Source organism: Tachypleus tridentatus, chromosome 7, assembly GCF_004210375.1.
Source record: "Tachypleus tridentatus isolate NWPU-2018 chromosome 7, ASM421037v1, whole genome shotgun sequence".
NCBI lineage: Eukaryota > Metazoa > Arthropoda > Merostomata > Xiphosura > Limulidae > Tachypleus > Tachypleus tridentatus.
In genome coordinates, this window is record NC_134831.1 from 185,171,513 (window position 1) to 185,197,074 (window position 25,562).

At 30.8% G+C, this 25,562-nt stretch overlaps 1 protein-coding gene across 15 annotated transcripts in view; it reads right to left on the reverse strand.

Annotated features, from left to right (window-relative positions):
• Positions 1-25,562, reverse strand: part of LOC143257481 (glycerol-3-phosphate acyltransferase 1, mitochondrial-like) — a 64,906-nt gene that overhangs the window by 6,080 nt on the left and 33,264 nt on the right. For all 15 annotated transcript variants that reach the window (XM_076516219.1, XM_076516220.1, XM_076516214.1 and 12 more), the window contains 16 exons: positions 21,538-21,608; positions 20,578-20,685; positions 19,807-19,850; positions 18,734-18,842; positions 17,003-17,099; positions 13,939-14,075; positions 13,156-13,252; positions 12,698-12,827; positions 11,601-11,683; positions 9,798-9,911; positions 6,954-7,125; positions 5,970-6,040; positions 3,773-4,070; positions 3,119-3,261; positions 2,355-2,432; positions 1,406-1,528 (listed from right to left, as the gene is read on the reverse strand). In XM_076516219.1, the coding sequence (XP_076372334.1) occupies positions 1,406-1,528; positions 2,355-2,432; positions 3,119-3,261; positions 3,773-4,070; positions 5,970-6,040; positions 6,954-7,125; positions 9,798-9,911; positions 11,601-11,683; positions 12,698-12,827; positions 13,156-13,252; positions 13,939-14,075; positions 17,003-17,099; positions 18,734-18,842; positions 19,807-19,850; positions 20,578-20,685; positions 21,538-21,608 (1,875 nt within the window). The remainder of the gene's footprint in view (positions 1-1,405; positions 1,529-2,354; positions 2,433-3,118; positions 3,262-3,772; positions 4,071-5,969; positions 6,041-6,953; positions 7,126-9,797; positions 9,912-11,600; positions 11,684-12,697; positions 12,828-13,155; positions 13,253-13,938; positions 14,076-17,002; positions 17,100-18,733; positions 18,843-19,806; positions 19,851-20,577; positions 20,686-21,537; positions 21,609-25,562) is intronic.

Here is a 25,562-nt window from a genome sequence, read left to right on the forward strand (position 1 = left end):
ATTAACCTTCCAGTTGTGGCTGACTAATGTTACATAACTTGCATTAATGTGGCATGTGTGCACTTCATGCTACCATATCCAATAACATAAAACTGACCTTTAGTCTTTTACAAATGACCCTGTCTTCGCTGTGTTTTAGTGGATTAGCATTTTGTACTACACAGTCACATTTGAATTATTATACATGTAAATAGATTATTATTATTTAGAAACAAGTTAAACCTATTTTTCTTAAAATATAGAACAGTCTACAAAGAAATAAAACAAACACAATTATCTCCTATAATATGACATTTGTACTGAGCTGCTGCTCAGTGTTAGTTGCTAAGTGTTTTAAAATTTCTCACGTAGAAAATACAAAATGAAATATTGTTAAGGTATTAAACATATAAATTTCAAGCAGAATAAAGATAACCTACCTCCTTGAAATCTTGGTGTGAAAGAACAAAGAGGCATTCTAACACATTTAAATGGCTGAGAAAACCTCTAGCCAGACATTCTAAGCTATTGATTGGTTATTCACATGCCATACATTACAGTAAGTAAATATAAGAGACCGTTTCCAAAAATGGAAAGAGATGAATGTGGCCACTATGATTGATTGATTAAATACACAAGTCATCCCCAGCAAAATAAAAAGATACGGTTTTTATTTTAGTTTCAAGCTTGTCAGTATGAATAACCTAAATTCCTAATTTGTATGAAACAGCAGACGTAGTATTTTGACATCACAATAATCTAACTTGAACCAGTGCTGCATTCAACATACCATGTGACTTACAAAAATTGATATTCAGGTGCGTTCTTCTATTTCCTTTTAAATCAAGAAATTAACTAACATATAGTATCAAAATACGTATTATAATTTACAATCTAATACCAAACTTATTTACACAAATTCATAAAAATAGTTCAATAAACTTTTGAATGCAAGTCAACAAATGCAACGACATGGCTTTTAATCTGAGGTCTGTCATGATTGGTTAATGGGTTCCCAAAATTTAAACTAGTAAATAAAAATAGTTTCAGTTTGTTTTTCATATTTGCAAAAATAATTATTATTACAAGTACAGATTTAAATTTTCTAAACCTTTTTGAAAATGTGACAGATGAAAAGCTACTTCACCTTGTTTATTTTTATGATGTTTATGGCACTTTTATAAATAATTTGCAAAGTAAGTAGCATTTACTAAAGGTAATAAAAGGTAGTTTGACGTCTTGTTACAGATATACAAATACCCAAAATTAGGAAAACACACTGATTACTGCTATTCAGCCATTGTTAGAGAAACTTAAGTTACATATGAATATTGCAATAAGTATGTCATGTACAAGTAATAAAAGTGTGCCATGTACAAACTAATAAACACAACAATTTAAGATTTGCTGGATAATTTATACCTACCTGCAAATGCTGGTCCTGTACTACAACTTGATCATCATCACTCTCTGAACTATCACTCCATACCACACAAGAAGCATCTCGATTCATCCAGGATCGCTCCATACTATCTTTCACAGTCCCACTCTAAAATTCAGAAATAAACATATATAGGATATGTCAAATGTGTTCAAACAACAGAATATACAAACATATACCATAATATTCTTACAATCACATACAGTAAAGATTTAACACAATACTCTCCTTACAGCCAAGTGCATTAAATATGTGCCATACTCTTCTCATAACAAACAAGTATTGTAGAAGTGTACCATAATATCTCTGACTAAACACCAAAACTGAAATTACATTGAAAGAACTGTTTTAAGCAATTCTCTTTATAAGGCTGCTGTCTTCATTTGGCTCATCACTTAAAAAACAAAATCATAAAATGAAGATTTTCAATACAAGTTCAAAAGTAAGAATTATAAAAAAAAAACCATCCAGAAAGAATGTGCGTCTACACACACCTTCTGCAGAGACCAACAAGATAACATATTAAAAACAAAAATTCTTAAATAGAAAATGTATGTATATGAAGATAAGGTTCTAAACCTGTCAGTACCATTAGCAGAATAGAACAAATATGAATGAACTACGAACTTTACCAGCTTTTGCTGTATGTTTGTTAAAATATTTTATTTTCACCATTTGCTGAATAATTCATTGGAACAAGTAATTATTTTTCTCTTAAGATCCATGCCCTCTCCAACTCATCAAAAAAAATAATGAATAAAAAAATATGCAAACAGAATTCACATAAAAATTGGATCTATGTTGTCAAATGGAATAGTAGAAAGGTCGTGGTGGTGATGTGTTTCTATAACAAACAGATATTACAATCAAATGAAGTAATGCTGGGAAAAAGTTAAGAAAATCAGGAACTTTACAATTTATACAAATTACTTACATATGTCTGACACAGTAGTTTACTGGTCACTAGCTGGTCAACAGTCTCACTTATTGCAGTGACGAGGCTACCACAAGGCTACAAAAACCAAACAGATGAACACCATTAAATGCTTTACATTATAAACATTTAAGATGTTTACCTGATGGAAGTAAATAAAAGACCAAAATAAAACGTTATACTTTCAATTTTTTGTTGAATATTACTTACTACTATATATTTCTTAAATTTTATGTTCAACACAAGCTATACTGCTTCGTAAATATAATAGTTTTTCGTTTTTTTTATTCACATTGTAATGTTTATGAAATGTATGCAATGCACAGCTCGTTACTCTATGTATTTCTCCTGCATCATTTCTTATTCTGATAATGTTACTTACTTTAAAAAACATTACAACAGAAACAATATTCTAACTCCAAAATTACTTACTGGAAAATGGTAGATCAGCTATGGTAACATACTGTGTAAACTTTTCAAAACATTCAATTTATAAAAATGATTTCTGGATTTAAGAATTAAATTACAAATGGAATTATCACATTCACAAGTTTGTTAGGAAACTTCATAACTCAAACACCAGTCTTGATCCTAAAAAGTCAGTATCACTAAAGGTGACTTTAATGGACATTTTAAGAGTTTGACATTCAAAAATAAGTCATGCTTCTTGAAAGTTAATATACACGTTAATATACAAAATTTACATTGTCACATATTTCACAATCTAAATTAAAAGAAACAAACAAAAGACACCAGGAACTTACTGGAGTAAATATGAACTCATACTGTAAAACATCACAGAACATTAAAGCTTTGTTCACAAGTTGCTGCCTAGATAGAAACAACTTGTCGTCATGGCCAAGCCAGGAATCAAGATTTTTATCCAAGATGGCAAACAAGGCATTTGCTGACAAATAGAATACAGTTTTAGAAACATCAAATAATTCTAAAAACAAATTACCACAAAAAGCAAAAAAATTTAAAAACCTGCAAGATAAAAAATAACAATTCAGCATTTGAAATGATCAGTGCTTATCAGTTCATTACAATTTGGACTAAACACTTACTAAACTTGTGTTCCTTTACTTAGATCCTTAAAAAATATTTATTATTTTCATACTTAGATAACTTTCTAGTTCCATTCATCTATTAAATTTGAAGCAAATAAATATTTGGCTAAATAAATTACCATATTTTTTTGTATTTTACTTCATGGAAATATTACATGAGAGTAAGAAACATGTAAGTGTAAAACTCCTTTATATTTTCTGTTAACCATAAAGTTTTTAAAGATCCAGTCTTTAGTAAAACCATCTGAACTTCCAATCAGTGTTCATGTACTAAAGTATGTACTCAGTCATTACTGAAACAATCTGAACATCTAATCAAATAAGAAAAGAAAATGGTAGTTTACATACCAACAACACTATCTAGTAAAAACACAGACACGACAGCATTAGCATAGTACTGAAGTTCTAGAACGTGCGGAAGTCGAATTACAGGTTTGTAGAAAACAATCTTGACACTGCTGTTCTCATTTTCTGATGACCAAGCCATCTCAATTGTTTCTGTGGAAACGAGATCCTTGGTCAGAAGACTAGAAGCATGGCTGATGACTTGATAATAGTCCCCAGTGAAGCCAACATCTCTCTTCCGATTAATAATTTCAGTTCGTAACCAAGCTAAGCTCTGATACAAATGTTGGAATGTTGCACCCTGAGAAAATGTAAAACACAGATAACTGTCAATCTAGTGCCTCTTTCACCCTTGCAAATTTAGGACAAGAGTATTTACATACCAGTGTGTATGTAATTAATGCACAACTGTAATTATAACATAAACCATCTTAACAATATAATTTGACAGTTTATTGTACATTAAGTACTATTTAATAGAATATGCTCTAATGTTAGTTTTACCTAAAAATCCAAAGTGTGCAGCAAGCATAAAAATAGTATTGTTTTTAGTAAAACCAAAGTTTTTTAAATTTACAAAAATTATTAATTTAGGCAAAACACTACCACAGAATAACTGGATTGTTTCCTGTAAGTGATTACTTTATCAACAAGGAGGAAGAGACAAAAAGTCATTTTAAATTTCTTAACTTGACTAGAATATTTTGTAAATTCTCCTGGTTAATGAGTACATTATATTAAGCCTATTTTTCAGCCTCACTTTGGCATTAGTCATTTTTACAATAGCCTTTCAACATATTTTATACTTAAAAGCCTGTCATGCTCAAAGCACACCATTCCCATCTGCATGGGTTCCATGATACAGTTTATTAAAAAGGCAGTTTTCACAGGGTTTTTTTCAACAAGTTAATCACACATAAAATGAAAGGTGACTTCTTTATTATGTCTTCATATAGTAGGATATGAATGTCTTTTTCATTTTTGAGCTGTTTGAGGTATGCAAAATTGAATGAGAAGTGTGTTTTCTTATAGCAAATCCACGTCTTGCTATCTGCTGAGCCCACTGAGGGGAATCGAACCCCTGATTTTGTGTTGTAAATCCGAAGACATACTGCTGTACTAGCGGGGGGCTTGAATGAGAAGTATGATTGAAAGTCTTATTTTGGTAAACCATATTCTGTTGGCCCTGTTTTCATATAAAGATTTTTCTTTATTATGTCACATACTGTTGCCTGAGATATGTTGATGACCTTTGCTACTGGTCATTGGCCTTATGGAATCTCAATTGCTACAAGACATTGCACTTTGCTTATCACAAATATCTTTATACATGGGTTCTGGTGCCCCAAATTGACCCATACCCCTTCATTTTCCAATGCCAAAAAGTATAAGATATATATCTATCTTCAAATATCCAAGTCCTCAATCCATATGCACCTTTATAATGAAGTTTACAAATATTTTGAGTCAGAAATAGCTCTTACATACTTCTCCCAAATATTATTAATTTTGTGTGGTATCACACTGTCTACAGATTACCAAAAATGTCAAAATGTAGATCTCATACATGCATTTTATTACGAATTTATATCAGCTAAGTTTGTCACATTACCTCTCAATAAAGACATCACATATAAACCCACATCTGTTACTATACTAATCACATTGATACATTTAGTCTAGCATTTGTTCTAAAGATGGTCAGTATGGATATCAAAACTTTGCTTAAGATAAATTAAGGAGCAATGTTTCAACCTTCTTAGATCATCTTCAGGTTAACAAAGAAAGTTTATAAATGACCATTACTGGCCACATCTTGGGTACAAGAGTTTAATACCTGTACCAGGCATCTTTAGAATAAGATTCACTTCAAGGGGGTTTCTTGTTATCATGAGTCCAGAACTTAATACAAAAGCAGATTAATTTAAACTTTACCATAATGTGTGTTGATACATGATAACACAAACTGAACTATGTTTCTACACATTCCTATTCAACTGACTGTTTGTCCAGAAAATATCAAAAATTAAACTGCTGCAACTCAAAAATACAAATATTTCTATTTTGAAATGTAAATACAAACTTTTTAGTTTTATGAATTCCACTTCAACTGTTACTGGATTTAGTTTTATGTTTAAAAGGGGTTAAACAAAATTACAACGCTGTAAACTGAAACTGTAACAAAGGTAATGCATCTCACCTTCCGATGTTTTGTTAGGTAAAGGAAAGCCATTACATTTGTACTCATCAAAGCTGTGGTATGAGCTGCATCTAAAAATGCAAACAAAGATTATTCTATTTATTTATTATACCTTTCCTTACTTTTATAGAATGAATGTTGACCAACAAAATATTAAGTTGCAAAGTAACACAAAGCATGATAAAATGTGAAATACACAGTCATTGTAAACAATTACTGTTAAGTAAAATAAAAAAAAAAATAATGTCGTGCCATTTTTAGGCCAAACAATGTTTAGTGGGTCATAACATTGACCATGTAATTTTTTTCATCTTTTCATATAACAGTTTTAATGGGACAAAATTAAAATTACCTAAACAAATACAAAGAAAACAAATTTTTAAGACTCGTTTTCACCAACCACAGAAAGAAAATCACTTTAGACAAAATCAGTTAAAAAATTGATCATCACAAATAAATAAAAAGTTCATTCTAACACAAAATATATTAATTCTAACAATGTGTTATATCAGATTTACTAAAGAAACAGATTTCACCTGTAAAACTATGTGATGTGACAATTTGACTAACTCAAGTAACTAGCTTACAAGTTTCGAATAAACTCTCTCTCATATAGTAGAGGAAATAAATGGGTATCTCAGCAAAAGTTTTGACTTACAAACATGAGAAAAATATTAAACTATTGTGGCATGGCAGCACTTTTAAAGTGCTGGTTGTTAATATTTTGTGATAGTTTATATGCCTAAATATTACTTGTGACATTTTAAAATTCTCAGATTCTCTATGTACACACAAATTTTACATTTAATTAACAAAAGATTTTTCTGTTAAGAAAAAGAACTTAACTACTGATGAAAACTGGATAAATTTTCTACTTGAAAACACATGGAAACTAAATTAATAACACAATTAAGACAATGTACACTTTCATCTAGATAAATGAGAAATAAAACTTTTAAAAAATTAGATAAAACATGAACTTTCCATATACTATGTGTTCAGATAAAGCTTTTATAATATGGCGAGAATCTTCTACTACAATGTCTGTTCCATACAGAGAACCACTTGTTGGGGTGGAACGAAGTGGACGAGGCACAGATATTAGAGATTGAGGAGGGTTACTCATGTTTAATAGTTTTGATGAATCCAGGAATTCCTGCACAAAAGAAACATAGTTAATGTTTTTTCTTTCTATTATGAAGAAGAAAGCTAAAAGAACAAATGAAGACACAAGAAACAACAATCATTAACAAGTTTTCTTCAATGGTTAAGTTTACAATAGCCAGGATAAAGGCTGGGTACATCTAAACATACATCACTAATCATCCTTGTGAAAATGCAAATTAAATAACTATCCACCCAATATTAAGTGATGTATAAAATATGCATTTGATAGTTTGCTATTTTAAAACAATAATCCTTTTTCTTTAAAACTTTCAAATTTATAATGGTCTGTCCCATCATTTGTATTACTAATAATAACTTACAATATGATCTCACTCAAGGATCTCTAAGAAATTTCCAAACACATTTGAGCTACTACTGAATAATTACACATTAGTTAGGCTTACAAAACAAAAGTGTAATACTTAACATTCTAGATCAGACAAAAAATTGTAAGCTAATAATCTAAGAATTTAAATAAAAAATAACTGTGAATAACTTTAAATAAATGTAAAAATGAATGTAGTGGGAAATTCAACATCTTAAATTTCATTAAATAAATAATGGAAAAGGACAAAAAGTAATGGAAGTTCTTAATTTCTGAATACAAAGTCCATAGTTTCTTACAAATTAGGAACTCAAGTTACCAATATTAAGAATCTAGAGTCGAAAATAAAAACCTTTTATCTCTTCTATTTGCTGAGATATCGCTAAATATATGGAATCAAACAAAGTGGCCCTGCTCACTTCTTTCCATTTTTGAAATAAATTCCCTTTTTTACACTTACTTTTATACGAGATGTGAATAACGAATTGAAAGCTCAGAATGTCTCCCACGTGTTTCTCTGAGCCTTTGCAGAGTATTTACATGGGACACTTTTTTCATAGAGTTCAAACAATAAGGTAAATCTTTAGTGAGTACAAAATTTCATAGTTTCAAGACTAAATAATGCACACCTTCTATGCTCGATAAATTATAGTGAAATACTATGTTATTGACCATATAATTCATGGTTTCATGTTATTCCAAAATGTATACATAAAACCTTTAAAAATTTATTTCATTTCACATCTTCCATGTGCAGAATTTGAATAGGCTTAGCAACCTATGGCAAGCAGCAAACAACTTCAAAGTTTGTAACTAGAAAAGATAAATATTTTCCATAATTCTTTATTCATTGTTGTATGTTTTAAATACTGCAAACTCACAATGCTAGAAACTCTGTTTTGATATCCATAGTGGGCAGAAAACAGATAGCCCATTGAAGCTTTGTGTTTCACTTCAAGCAAGCAAACAAACGTTTATAAGAAAAATACTGAAATTGAAAAATTATTTTAAATAGTAATGGTGTATACACACACAATGTATTAAAGCTGAAATGTGACTGTTTTACAAAATACTAGCAAACTAAAATACAGCCAATATAAGTCATTTTGTAAAGGATCAGTTTTATACTCTTGGATACAGTAACATAAGTGAATGTTTGCCTCATCATTGCAATTTCTGTAATGTTTGCCAGGTACTGGTAAAGGTCAATATAATAAAAATGTAAGGATGTATAATGTTATGAGATTTAAGCTTTTTAGAATTTTAAAATAAAGATTTGTGTTTTCATGTTAGAATCTGTAGTCGTTCTAGAACAAATTAAACACAACTTATATTCATTTCATAAGTTTTAATGATGGTTTCAAGGTCAGTAAAATTGAAAGAACCTGTACGGAGTTAGGGTATAGAAAATAACAGATAAATTATAAAGTCTTACTGAAAACAAATGTTTGAAATGTATTTAGGAGGTTTTAGAGATTACAGAAATATTATGTTTGGGATGAAGAATAGTTTATTTAAAACCATAAAATAAAAATAACTTCATGCTCAGACTAATAATGAAGCAGATGATATTATATATACAAACAAATATTTCGAAAAAATACTCCATTAAAAAAACTGAATTTTCATGTAATAATGACTTGCATTGTTTTCTAAACATCTACCAAATTTTGTGAAAACTACATTAAAAATTATAAAATAAATACTTAACGTGTGCAATCGTGCAATGAACTTGGGTATTGTATGCTAAGTATGTTGCAAAAGGGTTAATGTTAACACTTTTAATCAAAACAAAGCCTACACATATCTTAAACTACAGCTTACTCTGTGCTTGCTTTTTGTTAAACACAAGCTACACAATGGATTATTTGTGCTGGGCAAATGTGAGTACTGAAATCCAATTTTTAACATTACAAGTCACAGACTTTCTACTGGGCCACCAGGTGGGGGTAAATACTCTGCATTAACACCTTGTACATTTTTTATGTCCAAATCACTTTTGATTTATCTCTCTGTTGCTCAACACGAATCATATAAAATAGATGAATTACAAACTATTTGCATACTTGATTATATTTATCATAAGACAACAATATTAGGCTAATTGTATTTTTAATGGTCAATTAGTTTTTGGAAAAAACTGTTAAATAATATTTAACTATATTAATGTTCACCATATGAAAATGTGACTATTATAGTCATGTTTTGCCATCAAAAATAATTTAATAAGTATGGCAGCAGTAATGTAATAGTCAAAAATATTATGTACAAGCTACTTAAAAAATAAAACATCTATTGTCATGTAAAAATAAATCAATAAAATACAGAATACTCACTCTTAGAGAGAAGGGCTGACAAAAGTCAACACGAACAGAACCGAAATTAGAATGTAGAACTCGCCACACTGCTCTGACAGCATGCTTGAAATTTTCCATCACCTTGGGCTTACCCTAAAATATTTTAGGGATAGTTTAAATTCTGGTTTCAATTTACTAATTTTATACTTTAAACCAGTTATTACAACTCATATTATGATTTCGCCACTTGAAAAAGTAAACACTTTCAAACCAGCTACTGGTAAACAAAACTGAAAAGTAACTCAATTAACTGATGACCTATAATAATAATGATCAGTGTTACAGAAAATAATTTATTAATCAAAATTACAATTATATCAATTAATTTCAAAAAATTTATAATCTTCCTATTCTGAAAATGTATTTTCAATAGGTACTTTCCTTCCCCTCATAAGAGAAGCTATTCTTGTTCAGTGTTGCCCTCTATATAGAGTTTTTCTTTACATATGCCATAAGCCTTGCACTCCCCCCCATTGGAATTACTATATTCCAACATGTCTCACATGCAAATCATCTTATCTTTTAACCAAAAGTAGCAATGACATACTCGCACGATACGACTCCCTCCACATTCCTCTACTGAACCTTCACTTCTAAATTTAGTGGAAGGTATGAGCACCAGAGAAGTCAAAAGTAAGGGTGGGTAGTGTGAGAGACGTAAGTACTTATCCAATACATTTTCAGTACAGGGAAATTATAACTTCCTATAAAGTACTTGTCTCTCTCACAAGACTAGATAGAATCCCACATTAAGGAGGAGGCTAGATCGGTACAAAAGGATGACAGTAGAATCCCCCAAGGCATCTTGTGAAGCAAGTACCATACGAGAAATAATCAACCAGTGTTACAAAAAACAACAAACAATCAAATTAATATTTTTGATCATTCTAACCACTCAGTAACTTAAATATTTCCATTATGACTTTTCAATATCTTTAATTAATTCAAAGTTGTTCATCTTAACTAGTGTCATGACTTGTGTAAATAATCAGTTCATCAAAATTAAGGTTTTGATTACTTCCACTATCTAAGTAATTGATATATTTCCATTACATCTGTTTGATATTCAACACAAGACTATATTATAGACTGTCCGTGTTCTGATAACCACAGATATTGAAGATATTTTTCTTCCAGTGAGTTCATATGAAAATAATAGATTAATTGCATAAAATCAAATTAATAAGCCCAATTAGCAAATTTAAACAGTTGGCCAGTTCCACTGGTAAACATGTCTCAGATACCACAGATTATACTTTAATACTTTCTCCACTTAAGGAACTATAAGCTTTTAACTCAGTATTTATAAACGAATTTTAGATAAATCACAACACAGATTATGTTTTAATTACATGATGAGCTGTCCAGTTTTATGTCAACTTCTGGTTAGTGCATTTCAGATATACCATGTATCATGATATGCTGGAATGTGCTATAACGAGAATCCGTGTCTGATCACAACTTTTCATTTACAGTTATCCTTTCAGGATGCATTTCCAAATGCTTTATGTGATTAAAAGAGCATTTTAATGAGCTTATTTGCAGTTCTGCATTATTCTGGATACTGACATGGCACTTTTGATATGACCTTGCTAAAACAGTCTCACAATATTGACCACATAGACCTTATTATAGCGAGGTCCAGAGGTACTTTTGTCACTTGAAGTGTCATACACTTTATAGAGGCACATTTCAAACTTTTCCCAGAGAAACATTATTAAAAAAAATTATTCAAGGTTTTAAAAACACACCTCAATTATTTATGAAGTTTAAAAAACATACCAATTGTTCTAACACAAAGTTTCCATCCACTATCTTCTCATAGCTTATTGCAACAGGCACAATATAAGCATCTTCTACAATACCTGCCAGGAGAAAATATGTTAGTTATTTTGCATCTTTTGTTCCATAAAGAAGTTGTCAGAGTGTAAAAACATTTTACTTATTCTCATATTGGCTATAAAAACAAAATTTTGAGGTATGGGAATTTAAGACAGGTGCTTGGATATACATACACATAAATATATAGTAATTAGTTTTAAATTTGTATGAGTAAGAAATCAGTATACTTGTTCAATCTACATTAAACCTGGATGGAAGCTTAATATCCATTAAAAATAAAAGTCATTCAACATTGCAGCTTGTTTTTATTTTATATTTCACATAACTTCTCTGGTATGAAGTGCATACCTGCAATGTGTAGAAAAGTCATTGTACAGGTGGCTTTTCATTCAATTATGTAAGTAGAGATGGAATGAGAGACATAATGGTTATGACTAAAACATGGCAGAATTTAATTTTTTTTTTATTTCTACTTATTTATCCTTATAAACTTTTGAGATACCACTTGCCTCATCTGCAGTCATTAGTTACTGAATGTGACACATCTACTATTTTTCTCACATAGCAGCAATAACAAATATCTTATTTTTTCATTTAAAAATCTTTGAACTAAGTAAATACAACTAACATTTCAGATAGACTGTGGATACATAGTCCTGACAGACAGTGACTAGTGCCAAACTAATACGGGATCTGAAGTGCTAATTACACCTACCTCTGAGTAGAAACCCACAGTGGAAAAACAAAAATGTGGAAAAGAAAAATATCTGAAAATGAGTGCATCTTTTCTTAAAATTATATGGTATAATGATTTTTGCTGCTTCCTCATCTTTCAGTATTCAACACCAAACAATATACACGAGCCAATCTATGCTAAATCAGTTTGATATTATAAATTCAAATACACATTGTTTCTTACTATAAACATATATAAAATCTGTTGTAATGGTTTTATTTAGTGTATAAAAATGAAAACATTTCAAGAGCAGGCAATCATTCAAAACTTCACTAAAAATGAGTACATATTACAAAACTACCTTCAATGACAGAATGCACAACCACAGACAACAGACCACCTTTGGGCAAACAGGCTTTTCCTGTTCTAGTTCTCCCTCCTTCAACAAAGAATTCTAGACTGTGACCCTCTCGCATACTTTCTGACATATACTGTTGAAGAATGCATACATAAAAATGTTACTGGTTTTCACTGATCACAAAATATTAGTATAATGATGTCAAAGGATGATTCAATAATAATGAACTAATGAGAGAAATTCAATTTTGAGACAATGTTCTGAAAATTAACAAATTTTGAGTGACTGGAAATCATAAATTAGTATTTTTTTCTCACTGTTTTTGCTATAATCTTTTAATATTTTGTTCATAAATATTTTATAACAATTAATTTTGCAAACAATTTTTTTTAGGATATCGTAACAGATTCAAAATTCTGCAGAAAAAATGTCCTATCATAGAAACAAAAAGCAAAACTCACTGATTGAAGAACGGCACGATACACTTTGTCCTTCTTTCCCTTTTGGGGGTCGAGTTTCCTCTTAATAAAAAAGGCTCCAAGTCCTCTCATTAACATCCTATGGAATGTTTATTATTATTTCAGTCAACATGAAAAACTTTTCTTTTTATGAGAAACTACTTTTTAATCAAACAAAAATACAATGTTTCTGTCTATAGAAGCTAGAAAATGAAATAAAAATTTACTATTTATAGTTATTAGTAACTGAAATCTATTAACACCAATTTTAAAAGTAATTAAAAACAAGTAAATATTTCTTGATGTATGAAAATTAGCATTCTGTTCAATTATTTCATTAACAATGCTGAAGTATCCTAAACGATACTAATTATGTACAACACACCAACTTAATTAATAATTAAATAATACTATTACGACATAGAATCGTAGGGGAATATACAATAGGCCCAGAACATACTGTTACATAGAGCCAACTTGATGCAGAGTTTAAACTAGGCATATTTGATATAAATTTTCTTAGTATCATAAGAATTAAACTGCTCAGCAGTTATATCCTTTCAATTACCTATCTTGAATCTCTTAATCTTGTTCTGCTTGCCTTCATATATAATTTTGTATATTTATTTCAAACAATCTCACCAACATAATTACACCTTGGAGTACTAATTTACAACACATTTATACTACATCAAAATACTTGTGACAATTCACTCCATAAGAACTTCGGTTTGACCTGGAAATTTCAGTGATGTTTAAAAACAGCCAATAATTATGTAAACATACCCAAAAAATGTGATGAGGAGGTTGTCACCAGCAGCAACAAGAGGAGCTCTTAAGTCATTCATATACAGAATGAAGGTGACAAGTATATAGTCCAGATGACTCCGATGTAGTGGAAGATATATCAGAGGTACTTTATTCTGTAATGTAAGAACATATTTCATATAGAAAACAAAGGTACCAAAGTATGCAGTCCAGATGACTCCCATGTAGTGGAAGATGCAACAGACGTACTTTATTTTGTAATGGAAGAGCATAATTCACAAAAAATTAAAGTAAGAAGTATGAAATGCAAGAGGTTCCAATGCAACGTAAATAAATTTAAAACATTAATCATTTTTTGTTGATAAAAAATAACCTTCTGGGTTATTAAGATAAAATTCCTATGCCACTCTAGGACAAAACATTCAAAGTTGAAACACATTTCTACGTTTTATGCCATGGGGGTGAAAAACATTGTTTGGTAACGAGTCCTCTGATGTAACAAAACATGCACTTTATGTTCTAAGTACAAAATACTTTCCAAACACGAAAATATTGATGGAAAATATTACCTAATATTTCTCACCATATGTTAAACAGGTACACAGTAATAAAAAGTATTACTGCTGTTTTCCATAAACTCCTTTCAAATTTATGTACCTCTCACATTTAGTAGGACTGACAGGTACAGGAAAGGTTGACTGAGGGACTGATATTCACTTGAAATTTTAGATTTTTAGAATTAAAATGAATCTAAAACAGGTAATCAACTCTGAAATATGGAAGGCCCTTGTTTGTGAAGTTCAAATTCATGCTGTCAACAAAACACGCAACTCAAAACTTTCCAATGTCCTTTACACATTGCACAACACCTTCTTATGCATGATTTCCAACTCCTAATGTAACTTATTAAATAAGCATTAGAAACTCTTATACAAGCAAAGCCTTTCCATCATAATTTCTTGAAAACCACAAATGTGATGAAAATTGCTTGTGGAGAGGTGGTTGCAGAAAATATTTCAGAAATGTCTGATTGAAATTCATTTTAATTCTGAAAATAAAATATTCTAATTAGGTAAACTTACTTCTGAAATGCCCACATTATAAAGAGGAAAGCCAATCATCATGAAAATAAAATGCAAATATAAAACTAGTCTACAGTGAAGAAGATAATTTTCTAGAATATTAGAAATATGTCACTAAGCACAGGTGAAAGAAAATTCAGAACCTGAATATAACTTACTGGATAGCATTTAACGTTTTTTGTTTGTTGTTTTTTGGAATTGAACATGCAAAAAGCTATCAAAGGGGACACAAGTGACAGCATAAACACATAAAAGGAACACTATGTCCTAGTCTTACAGCAGAAGATTCTTAACAAGCTTTCCAGATGCACAGTACAAAGAGATGTACATCAGAGACAGTAACTTCACCCCTTATTTATGTTGAAAATGAACACCGAGTCATACTGGTCAAGCTAACAGACACTCAGAAAGAAAGCCAGAAAGATCCAAGCAGTTCCTAAGGTTGGGCTCAACAATGTAAGGACCAGGCAACAAGAACATCACGACATTCAAAAATAAATCAATAACAATAAAAGCAAAGATGATACATATTGTGGTTGCTGTTGAGAAATTAATGATAATAATAGTCTTGTTTGCCATATCTCTAATGTCACATAGAGATGCATATGAATATGAGAAAAGTAACTGTCAAAGCATCATCAGCCACTAGATGGCATCCCATGTCCACTAACTGAAGGCAACACCCTTTCATGAAGCTCTGGCATAATGTGGAATTTTGTCTATGGTGAACGCAAAGGTACGTGTGACATGTGAAAGTTCTGACCGAATTAACAAATTCACGTGTCTCACAGAAGGAGAGACTGTTATAATTTTTATAAAATGTGTATATATATTATGTAATTAACTTCTCAACCTTTGACATTCTGAAATTTGTGAATAAATAATGTCAGGTGATACAGAAGTACTAGGACAAATGCAGAGGTTAAAGAAAACATGTAACTGTCCTTACTGCATGAATCAACATAAGTACAGATATTTAATATACAAGAAGGGATTACATTCTAGTATTGTACTTTTCTGGTTTTCAATTGTTTTACAATCAAAACAGAATTAGCCATAGTATGCAGGAAACAAATGATGATGGGTCACAGTAAAAGATAATGTAGAAGATTCCACCCCACACCCCAGAAGAATATTCAAATTAAATTTCAAAGATTTAAGAACAAAAACTAGATAAAGAATGTGAAGTTTATGAGCTAGCTTAAAAAAAATATCCACAACCACGGTATCATGAGGTGTGAAAAATAAGGGATTCATTTGTTTAAATTACCACCTTCAGATATAAAGGAAAATAAGTTTAATTAGAAATGTATAATATTCTTGAGAGAAAATGAAATAAATCCAGCAGAAGCGTTACAAGCAGCTCTAGCACTGTAACAATCAATCCTAACTCTGCAAATTCTGAAGGTGATTAAAGCCTAGACAAAAAAAAAAAAAAAAAACAGACTTCATCAAGAACAAAAGAAAGTGGATAATTATGCATCCACATAATCATTATGCCTACCAAGAACATATGCACATGATAGTACAGATATGTTAAACCACAAGAGCTGACTATCAAGCTACAAGCAAATTATACATGAGCCTCCAAAGTTATAGAAAGTCTAAATTACGATGAAAGGGTAGAACTTACATAAGATCCCCAAAATTTGCACAATCACATGGTAGATAGGATTGTAAGGGAATTATGGGTAAATGATGTAAGGGAAATTTGGTAATTTTTGTCAAGTTCTGCTGACTGCAGGAATTCAAACTCAACATACAAAAGTCTAGAACCATAGGTACTTCAATGAATTTTACATACTACGTGCCACACACTATCTTTGTAAGTTGAAACTGAATTATCTCAACCTTCTCAAGCTCTGACAGTGCCATAATTAATCATGTATTTGAAATGAAGGAAAGCTCCAAACCACCTATGGTTCCAGACTTTTCAAACACCTTGTAGGAAAAGCTTTTAGTACTTTAAATGTCTACTTGACTTAAATAATAAGACATACCTCACTCATGCTCCTAAGTGCTTCTATCTGTCCTTTATTTACAAAAATGCCATTCAAAATTCTTCCCAGAATTTTGTACATGGCCCAGCCTGATATTCTAAATACAGGGAAAGAGAGACAGAGAAAATGTGTAACTCAGATTAATTGTAACTAAAAACAACAAAAAACTTTGGTTTTGAAAGTTATCAAGCCTATATAAATAAACAAGAAACACTACACCATGCATTTGAAGCCCAGTATGACTTAAAAAAATAAAGTTTAAAATAAGTACATATGATTCTACATGTAGGACATCTAAGCACATTTATAACATTCAGAAAAACTAGAATTGTTGAAAGTTGCAAACAATTTCATTTATAAAAATGTAAAAATTTTGAAATTTATATACCAGTTTAATATATATATTAAATTACCAGTTTTAAAACAGGTAACTCACTGTGAAAATTTAACAGACAAAATACTACAATACAAAATCAATTAGAGTTTCAATCTAACTGCCAAAAATGTTTCTTTATGAACAAACCAAGAATTTACTTTTAACCCTATATTGCAATCATGAAAAAATATAGAAGAAAAAAATGTTTTTGTCAAATATATTTTGGTAATTGTAAATTGGTACATTAACTTGTTCAACTGAGGAACCAACAAAATTAATTACATGGTTTATTCAGACTGTTTTCTGGAAGTAATAACATTCAACTACAGAAATGAAGCATATAATTTGAATTTATTACAAACCTACACAAGGGCTATCTGGGCTAGCCATCCTTAATTTAGCAGTGAAAGACTAGAGGGAAGACAACTAGTCATCACCACCCACTGCTAACTCTTGGGCTACTCTTTTATCAATGAATAGTAGGATTGACCATCACATTATAATGCCCCATAGCTAAACACGCGAGCAATTTGAAACCATGACAACTGTTAAATTACAAGTTGAGCACCCTTCCCACCTCTGCAAGCCTGGCCTTAAAGCATTTGCATGTGCAACATAAATTTATTTCCAGCATACTGCAATGGTTAATAGAGGGTTGAAGTTAAAAATAGAAACTATAATCATAGAACTACTGATAATTAATATGCTGACATCCAAGTTCATTTGTACACATCAAGTGTAATACAGCCTTGTCACCTTACCTGTATATATTTTTAAGAATCTGTATATACATATATAAAACACAGCCAACCATCAGAACTTCTCTACATCATTTACTGCTTAATTTTTAAAGAATTAATATGCTCTTCTTGGAGATGTCAAAATTTTATCTTATTAAGGTTACATACACACAAACTAGAACTTATTCAGCTTAAACAAGGCAGAAGATAATTTTCCTTCAGTCCTATCATCCACTATATATGTGCTGTTCAAAGCCAGTACAAAATTCAATAAAAATTATTGGGAGTTTTACTGTAATGTAATATCACATGAACACAAACATTTTTGACACACTTAAACCTTAATGACAGACAACTTGCTTCTACTTAAATAAATTAGATCATTGAAATGATGTGGTTAATATTAGTTTCTGTGCAAGTTACTTATAAGGTTTTAAGAATTGAATGTTTTAAAATTGAATGTAGTGTTTGGTTTTTTAGATTTATGAATGGGAAAAGAAGTATGATGAAAATAAAATAAGACATGATGCTTATATGCTCACAAATACATTTAATAAATTTCATTTAGGGTGTTTGTAAAGTAAAAATGAAACTCATTTCACAAAAAGGACTCACCTGAGCAGTAGAGATGAAATACAAGATCTCATACGATTCAAAATTTCTACTGCTCTTCTTCTGTGCCTTTTTCGTAAAGACATCAGATGAACATCATTGAGACCAAACTCTATAAAATAAAACAACTCAATATCATAAACACATTTAATATTTATTCAAGCCTGAAGATGTTTATGCTCTAATTTCAAGAGACAGGAGTCAAAATTCTATTGTACGTTAGAAACTATTTGCTTTCAAACCAGGAGTACCAGTTACTTAACAGAAATAATTTTTATTATTTCTTTAAACAACTTCACAAAACAAATACTGAATGTTCCACATTAATAAGAATAACAGAAATTTCACATGTAAACATCGTGGTTCAAGTTAATAATTTCCAACAACACTGTTACCAAGACGGTATCTTAAACTATTCTAAGTACTAAGCTCACCAAAATGGGTGTAGATGAATCTTGCCTTTTGATATATATAGTTCTTTGCATAATGTTTTTGACATAACTCCCCTTCCTCAGATGATTTAAAGCTATGTTACTTAGCTACAAAAAATACAGGGAGGGAAAAAAAACTGTGTGAAAGATTACCTTTCTTTGCTCATAAATGTTTTCTACTCTAAATTTGTTTGTTTGGTTTCAGTTTTCCACAAAGCTACACAGGGGCTATCTGCACTAGCCATCCTTAAGTTAACAATGAAAGACTAGATGGAAGGCAGATTAACTCTAGTACGGTTCTTTTACCAAGGAATAGTGGGAATGAGTACCACATTCTAATAGCTACGTGGCTGAAAAGGCTAGCATGTTTGGTGAGATGAAGATTTGTACCTGCAACCGTCTTATTGCAACCCAAGTACCCTAACCACCTGGCCCTGTATAACCCTAATCACTAGTTTTAAACTTTGCTCAAACACAATGATGAAACTGGGATCAAGCTAATAATGTACATTTTAGAAACTTTGAATGTTAATAGGTGAAGTTAAAAGAATCTTCAAATTGTTTAGTGCAATATCTTGATAGAGAAAAGACAACATAAATAGCTAGACTGATTTTCTTAGTTTGTCCTACAATAAAAAAACAAACCTGAGAGTTCTTCAGCAGCTGTTTCCTCTATTGCAGTGTGCACCCTGTAATAAATGATCAATACTAAAAGGATAAAATACATATGTCTAAATTACAAAATCATACATATCTATTTTTACACACACTGTGTTTATTAAACTCTCATAAAGCAATGATTTATCTTATGAACAATTCCTTACATTCATACTCTATTTTATTAAGTTTCTTAACATCAAAAGTTAACAGCTTTCATTCCATGACAACAGTATTGTAGAATTTACTAGAAATTTCCACTTTTTAAAAAAAATATTTCTTTGCAATTATGTAATGTTCAATGTTAAAATACAATTATTTTAAAAAGTAATAATTATACAACATACAATTCCAAAAATAAGTCACTTTTGAGTCTCCAAAATACAATAAAATATCAACAACTTACTATATACAAGATGAAAAACCAGTAAAAACTCTGATGAGACTATGTTTCAATGTACATCAATACTTTTGCAAAACATAACCATAATGTCCCATCATCCTCATTTAGTAATCTAAATTTACTTTTTTGTATTTAATCATCTCAATAGATTCACAAATATCCATATTAATTAAATTTCCAGGCTGTTGCAAAATCATGTTTTGTTCTTTCCAACTGAATTGTGTGTTTAGTTTCACTGATATGTTCTGCTAATATTTCCACATCTGAAATCACCAACATTTTTATTACATCAGTTAAAAGTGTGTATCTTGTAAACATTAACTGTAGCATTATTTAAAACTGGTATCACTTCTTACCTCTCACTACGAATAACTTTCTTACTAACATCTATGTAATCAAAGACAGGTTTTCTCTGCAGAACAAAAGCTGCATGATGAAATGTCCTGGTTAAAAGCCCACTTTCCCTGATAATGCAAAAATTGATAAATTAGTTTCATATAAATAAATAAACATGCTTTACACAAAAACGTGCACAAGGGGCTATATGTTTTATGTACACAGCAGAAATTAAAATCCAGATTTTAGCATTATGAACCCTCAAGTTGATAACTGAAGTCCTGGGGAAGGAGGAAAAACACGTTAATTTAAATTTCTTTCAATGTTTAGCACCTCTACTATGACCAAAGCACTTTTTAAAACCTACTCACCCCTGTGTAAAAGAAATATATTCCGTTTATTACGTAAGTGATTCAGATGTACCCACTTCACATTTTGTTAGCAGTAATTTATACCAACAATTTTAATTATAAACAAAATATTTATATAGTATCCTAACTTTTATTACCTTCAAACAGGAACTGCATATTATCTGATAACAAACATTCAAAATAATGAAAATTATTACATATCTTTTTCATTAACATCCAACTGTATGTAGTCATTAAATGTCAGTATTTCATAAATTATCTTCTCCCTCAAACAAATCTAAAATGTCAGTTTTCCAAATTGAAATATCTATAAAAAGAATATTTTTCTCCAATACTTTCCATACAAGAATAGAATTAAACAGATAACTGAAGTAGGGTTTACCAAGTTTTGAATCTCAAGCCCCAGTCAATTACTTGGTACAATAGTAACAGTCCACACATGGGATTGATAACTTATTACCACAAGGCAGTGATAGCTGTCCCAGTTCTAACAGCACACCAGTTGATAAATATAGCTATAAAGCAAGATACAATCAAGTTAATCTAGCATTACACACCCGTAATTAGGTTAATTCCGAGACAGTTTCAAAATCTATAAAGACTGCTTACCTATTCTGTGTTGGCACACAAAGTATGTTGGTAATGCCTAAAGCCACTGCTTTGTTATCAATAAATTTCATCTGTTAAAGAATAAAAGTAAACAGAGATAAGAACATCAGAAATTTATCTTCCTATAGTCTGACATGAAATGAGACTTTCTATACATATCTAAAGGAAATTACTCCAAATCAGAATTTGTGTGGTACTAGCACACTTAAAACTTTATAGCACGTTAACATCTAGTCTGAAATATTAATATTTGCTAATTTATTATTTTTGAATAATAATTTATTGTAACATGAAATTAATTTCCCTATATCAAAACTTTTAAAAGTAACTTTTGAACTACCCTTCATTTACTATAATACACATGTTCTGGTGGTTGCCATCTCTTGAAAATATTTTAGGCTGATAAAAATTATTTTTGCTAAAAAGGTTTTAGTTTACATTTTCTAAAATATAATCTGAATCTTTTTGATTTACTTGGTGAGTCACTAGTATCAAGATAAGGACAAGGATGACATTTTGTTTTTAAAATACAAAATCTCATTGATATTCAATAAATCAAACAATGAAAACAGATTTTACTATAATAGTAATATATTTTTAAGTAAAACCTAGGGCGACTGCAACTGGAAATAATTAAGTATCCAGTCAGCTAATTTATTTATGTGTATTGTTTGAATAAGATAGGTATAGATATTCAATAACTAAGGACATAAGTCACTAAACCTACCTGACTTTCTTCAATCTGATAAACATAAACAGAGTCAAAGAAGGCATCATATACATCATATAAAACAGCTACACACTAAACCAGCAAGCTGCTAGTTGTGGCAAGATAACTTTTTATAAGTAATTAAGCAATCTCTTGTATACAGATATACATCACACACTCAGTGGCCACTTCATACGGTAAACCTGCTTTTAATGCAAATAGCCAAACAATGAATCATGTGGCTGCAACTCAATATATAAATCATGCAGACATGGTCAGTAGATTCAGTTGTTGTTCAACCAAACATTAGAATGGGGAAGATGTGTGATCTAAGCAGCTTTGACCATGAAATGATTGTCAGGAACTGCTCACCCACTAGAAATTTCACACACTGCAGTCTCCAGTTTAAAGAGAATGGTGATAAAAACAAATAACATCCAATGAGTAGATTTTCTGTGGGCAAAAACACCTTATTAATGAGAGAAGTCACAGAAAAGAATGACCAGACTTGTTCAAGCTGACAGGAAGGCCATAAATACTCAAATAACTGCTCTTTATAACAGTGGTGTACAGAAGGACATCTCTGAATTTATGACTTGTCAAACCTTGAAGCAGATAGGCTACAGCAGTAGATGACCATGCCAGGTTCTATTCCTGTCAGCTAAGAGCAGGAAGATGAGACTACAGTGGGCATGGGATCAACAAAACTGGATGACTGAAGATTGGAAAAATGCCACCTAATCTGATGAATCCAAATTCTTACTGCAACATGAAGATGGTAAAGCCAGAATTTGGCATAAACAGCATGAATCCATAAATCCATCCTCCCTTTTGTGCCAATGGTACAGGCTGGTGGTAGTGGTGTAATAGTATGAGAAATGTTTTCTTGGTTCAAAATAGGCCCCTTAATACCAACCAAACATCATCTGAATGCCATAGCATAGTACTGTTGCTGACCACGTGCATCCCTTTATGGCAGCAATCTACCCGCTTTCCAATGGCTACTTCCAGCAGGATAATGCACCAAGTCACAGAGTATGCATCATTTTCAAGGTTTCTATAAACTTCATGTTATTTTGGGGTGTTGTACCATATTCACAACACAGTGTATTTTCTAATGGTTTGTATTTTAATAGTGTTACAGCTGAACTCCTTCACTAGTTCATTCTGTGCACTTAAAATAAATGTTTGGCTACCTGGAAAAAATCTGAGATGAAAAAGAGATCACTACTTAGTCATAACATGCAGATGCATGGGTGTGTGTGTGTTTTTCTTATAACAAAGCCACATTGGGCTGTCTGCTGAGCCCATTGAAAGGAATTGAACCCCTGGTTTTAGCATTGCAAATCCATATACTTACTGCTGTACTAGTGGGGACAGATGCATGAAACATAAGTGCTTCCTTACTCATCAATAGTGTACAAATAACTGGATAGTGTCATTGGAGATCTATACTTAGAAAAATTATTAAATACGGGGTACTGATATACTTTCCATCAATAAACTGAACTAAGTGTACTGTAAAATAAAAAATTTCAAAATTTTGTGTTTAGTTTTGAATTTCATGCAAGCTAAAAAATAGTTATCTGTGGTAGCCTTTCCTAATTTACCAGTAATAGAGGGAAAGCAGATAGTCAACTCCATCAACTCCTTGTCTATTGTTTTACCACCAAACAGTGGGATTGACTGTCACATTATTATGTCCCCCCTCCTGATAATGTGAGAATGTTTGGTGACAGCAGTTAGAATTTGTGACCCTCAGATTGAAAGTCTAGCACCTGAACTACCACTGTGTCTTGGGAAGAACAAGTGAAAATTTATGCAAAACACTAGCAAGCAACAAATTGACCAAGGGTTAATAGACAAAATTAGAACAACAATGATATAATAAAACATAACTATATTTTAACATATTTATCAAAGATCAATATATGAAACAAAATCTGAATAACACAGGAAATTCCTAATGCACAAAAGGAAATATGTAGAAAAATATATTTGTAACAAGTACCAACACTTTATAATATTCCACATAAAACAAGATAACTATTTATGATAAAAATATATGTATCAAATTAGCATTGAATTAAAAATATGTAATACTGATGAGCCTAAAACTATTTACATATGGATGGATCAAAAATATATTACCTGAACTCAAATCTTGTATTTAAAACATCAACTTTTATATTGTACATACTATTAATGCTCAAATACAAACCACACATAATTTTAATGTATTTATTAATTAGTTTCTTAAAGCAAACTTGATTCACACTTGAGTAAATATTGTAGATCATGATGTGAATAGTGAAAGTTTTCTTCCTTTTTCAATAAAGTGTTTCAATTAAAAAAACAAAAAATTATGATAATGTCAACTTTAGGCCTGACATGGTAAGTTCAGATCAAAGTTATGTTCTTTGGATGGGTTCATAACAAAAACTGTTCACAAAATGCTTAAACATACTGTTACATTCTCTAGATATTTTTTTAATGTAAAGGTGCAAGACTCTTTGAAGTGATGCTTTTTTCCAGGACTGGATAACTTACCAGAAACACAATTATTTATCCTAGGCCTTAATGATGGCTGTATCATATCAACACATCTCCACATTATGTTTTATGAGAATAACTCTAAACAATATATAGTACAACACAGATGAAAAGATGCAAATCTTACCTTAACAAAATGTCTGATACTTAAAAATTTAATGATGTTTGTGTATGTTAATATATAAATATACAGACATATTCAATGATTTATTTACTGAAAATTAATTAGTAAATATATATTTGTAACTTATCACATGAGTAATGTAACTGAGTGGGTAACAAAACCTGTTTCATTAGTGTTTGCCCAGGAATCAGAAAGCTGAAGGTTTGAGATGCGCTAGTGCCCGTTACAACCTCTACTAGGACACAAATTCAAGAAAGTAAGAGGTGTGGTGTTAAAAAGATAAGGGTGCTACTGGCCAATTACCTTCCCCTTCCTCGGTAGTCGAAAACTAAGAAAGCTGGCAGGTAGTCTTAATGATTTTACCGTAGTTCAAAATCAAAACAATATTTGTAGTGCCACTGTGACTAAAGGTGAGCATCCTTTGTGACAACAACAAATTCCAGATTTTCAAATCACAAGGAAACTGAATTAATCATCACACCATAATAATCCAAAGCTAAATAACCAAAAATGGAGATAACTGTAAACCCTAATTCCATTTTAGTTGACTATTTTTATGAGTTGTGTCAGTAATGTATTAAGCAGAATAAAAATTTAAATTAATCAAAAATAATAATATTCTGCAATATCAGTTTCAAT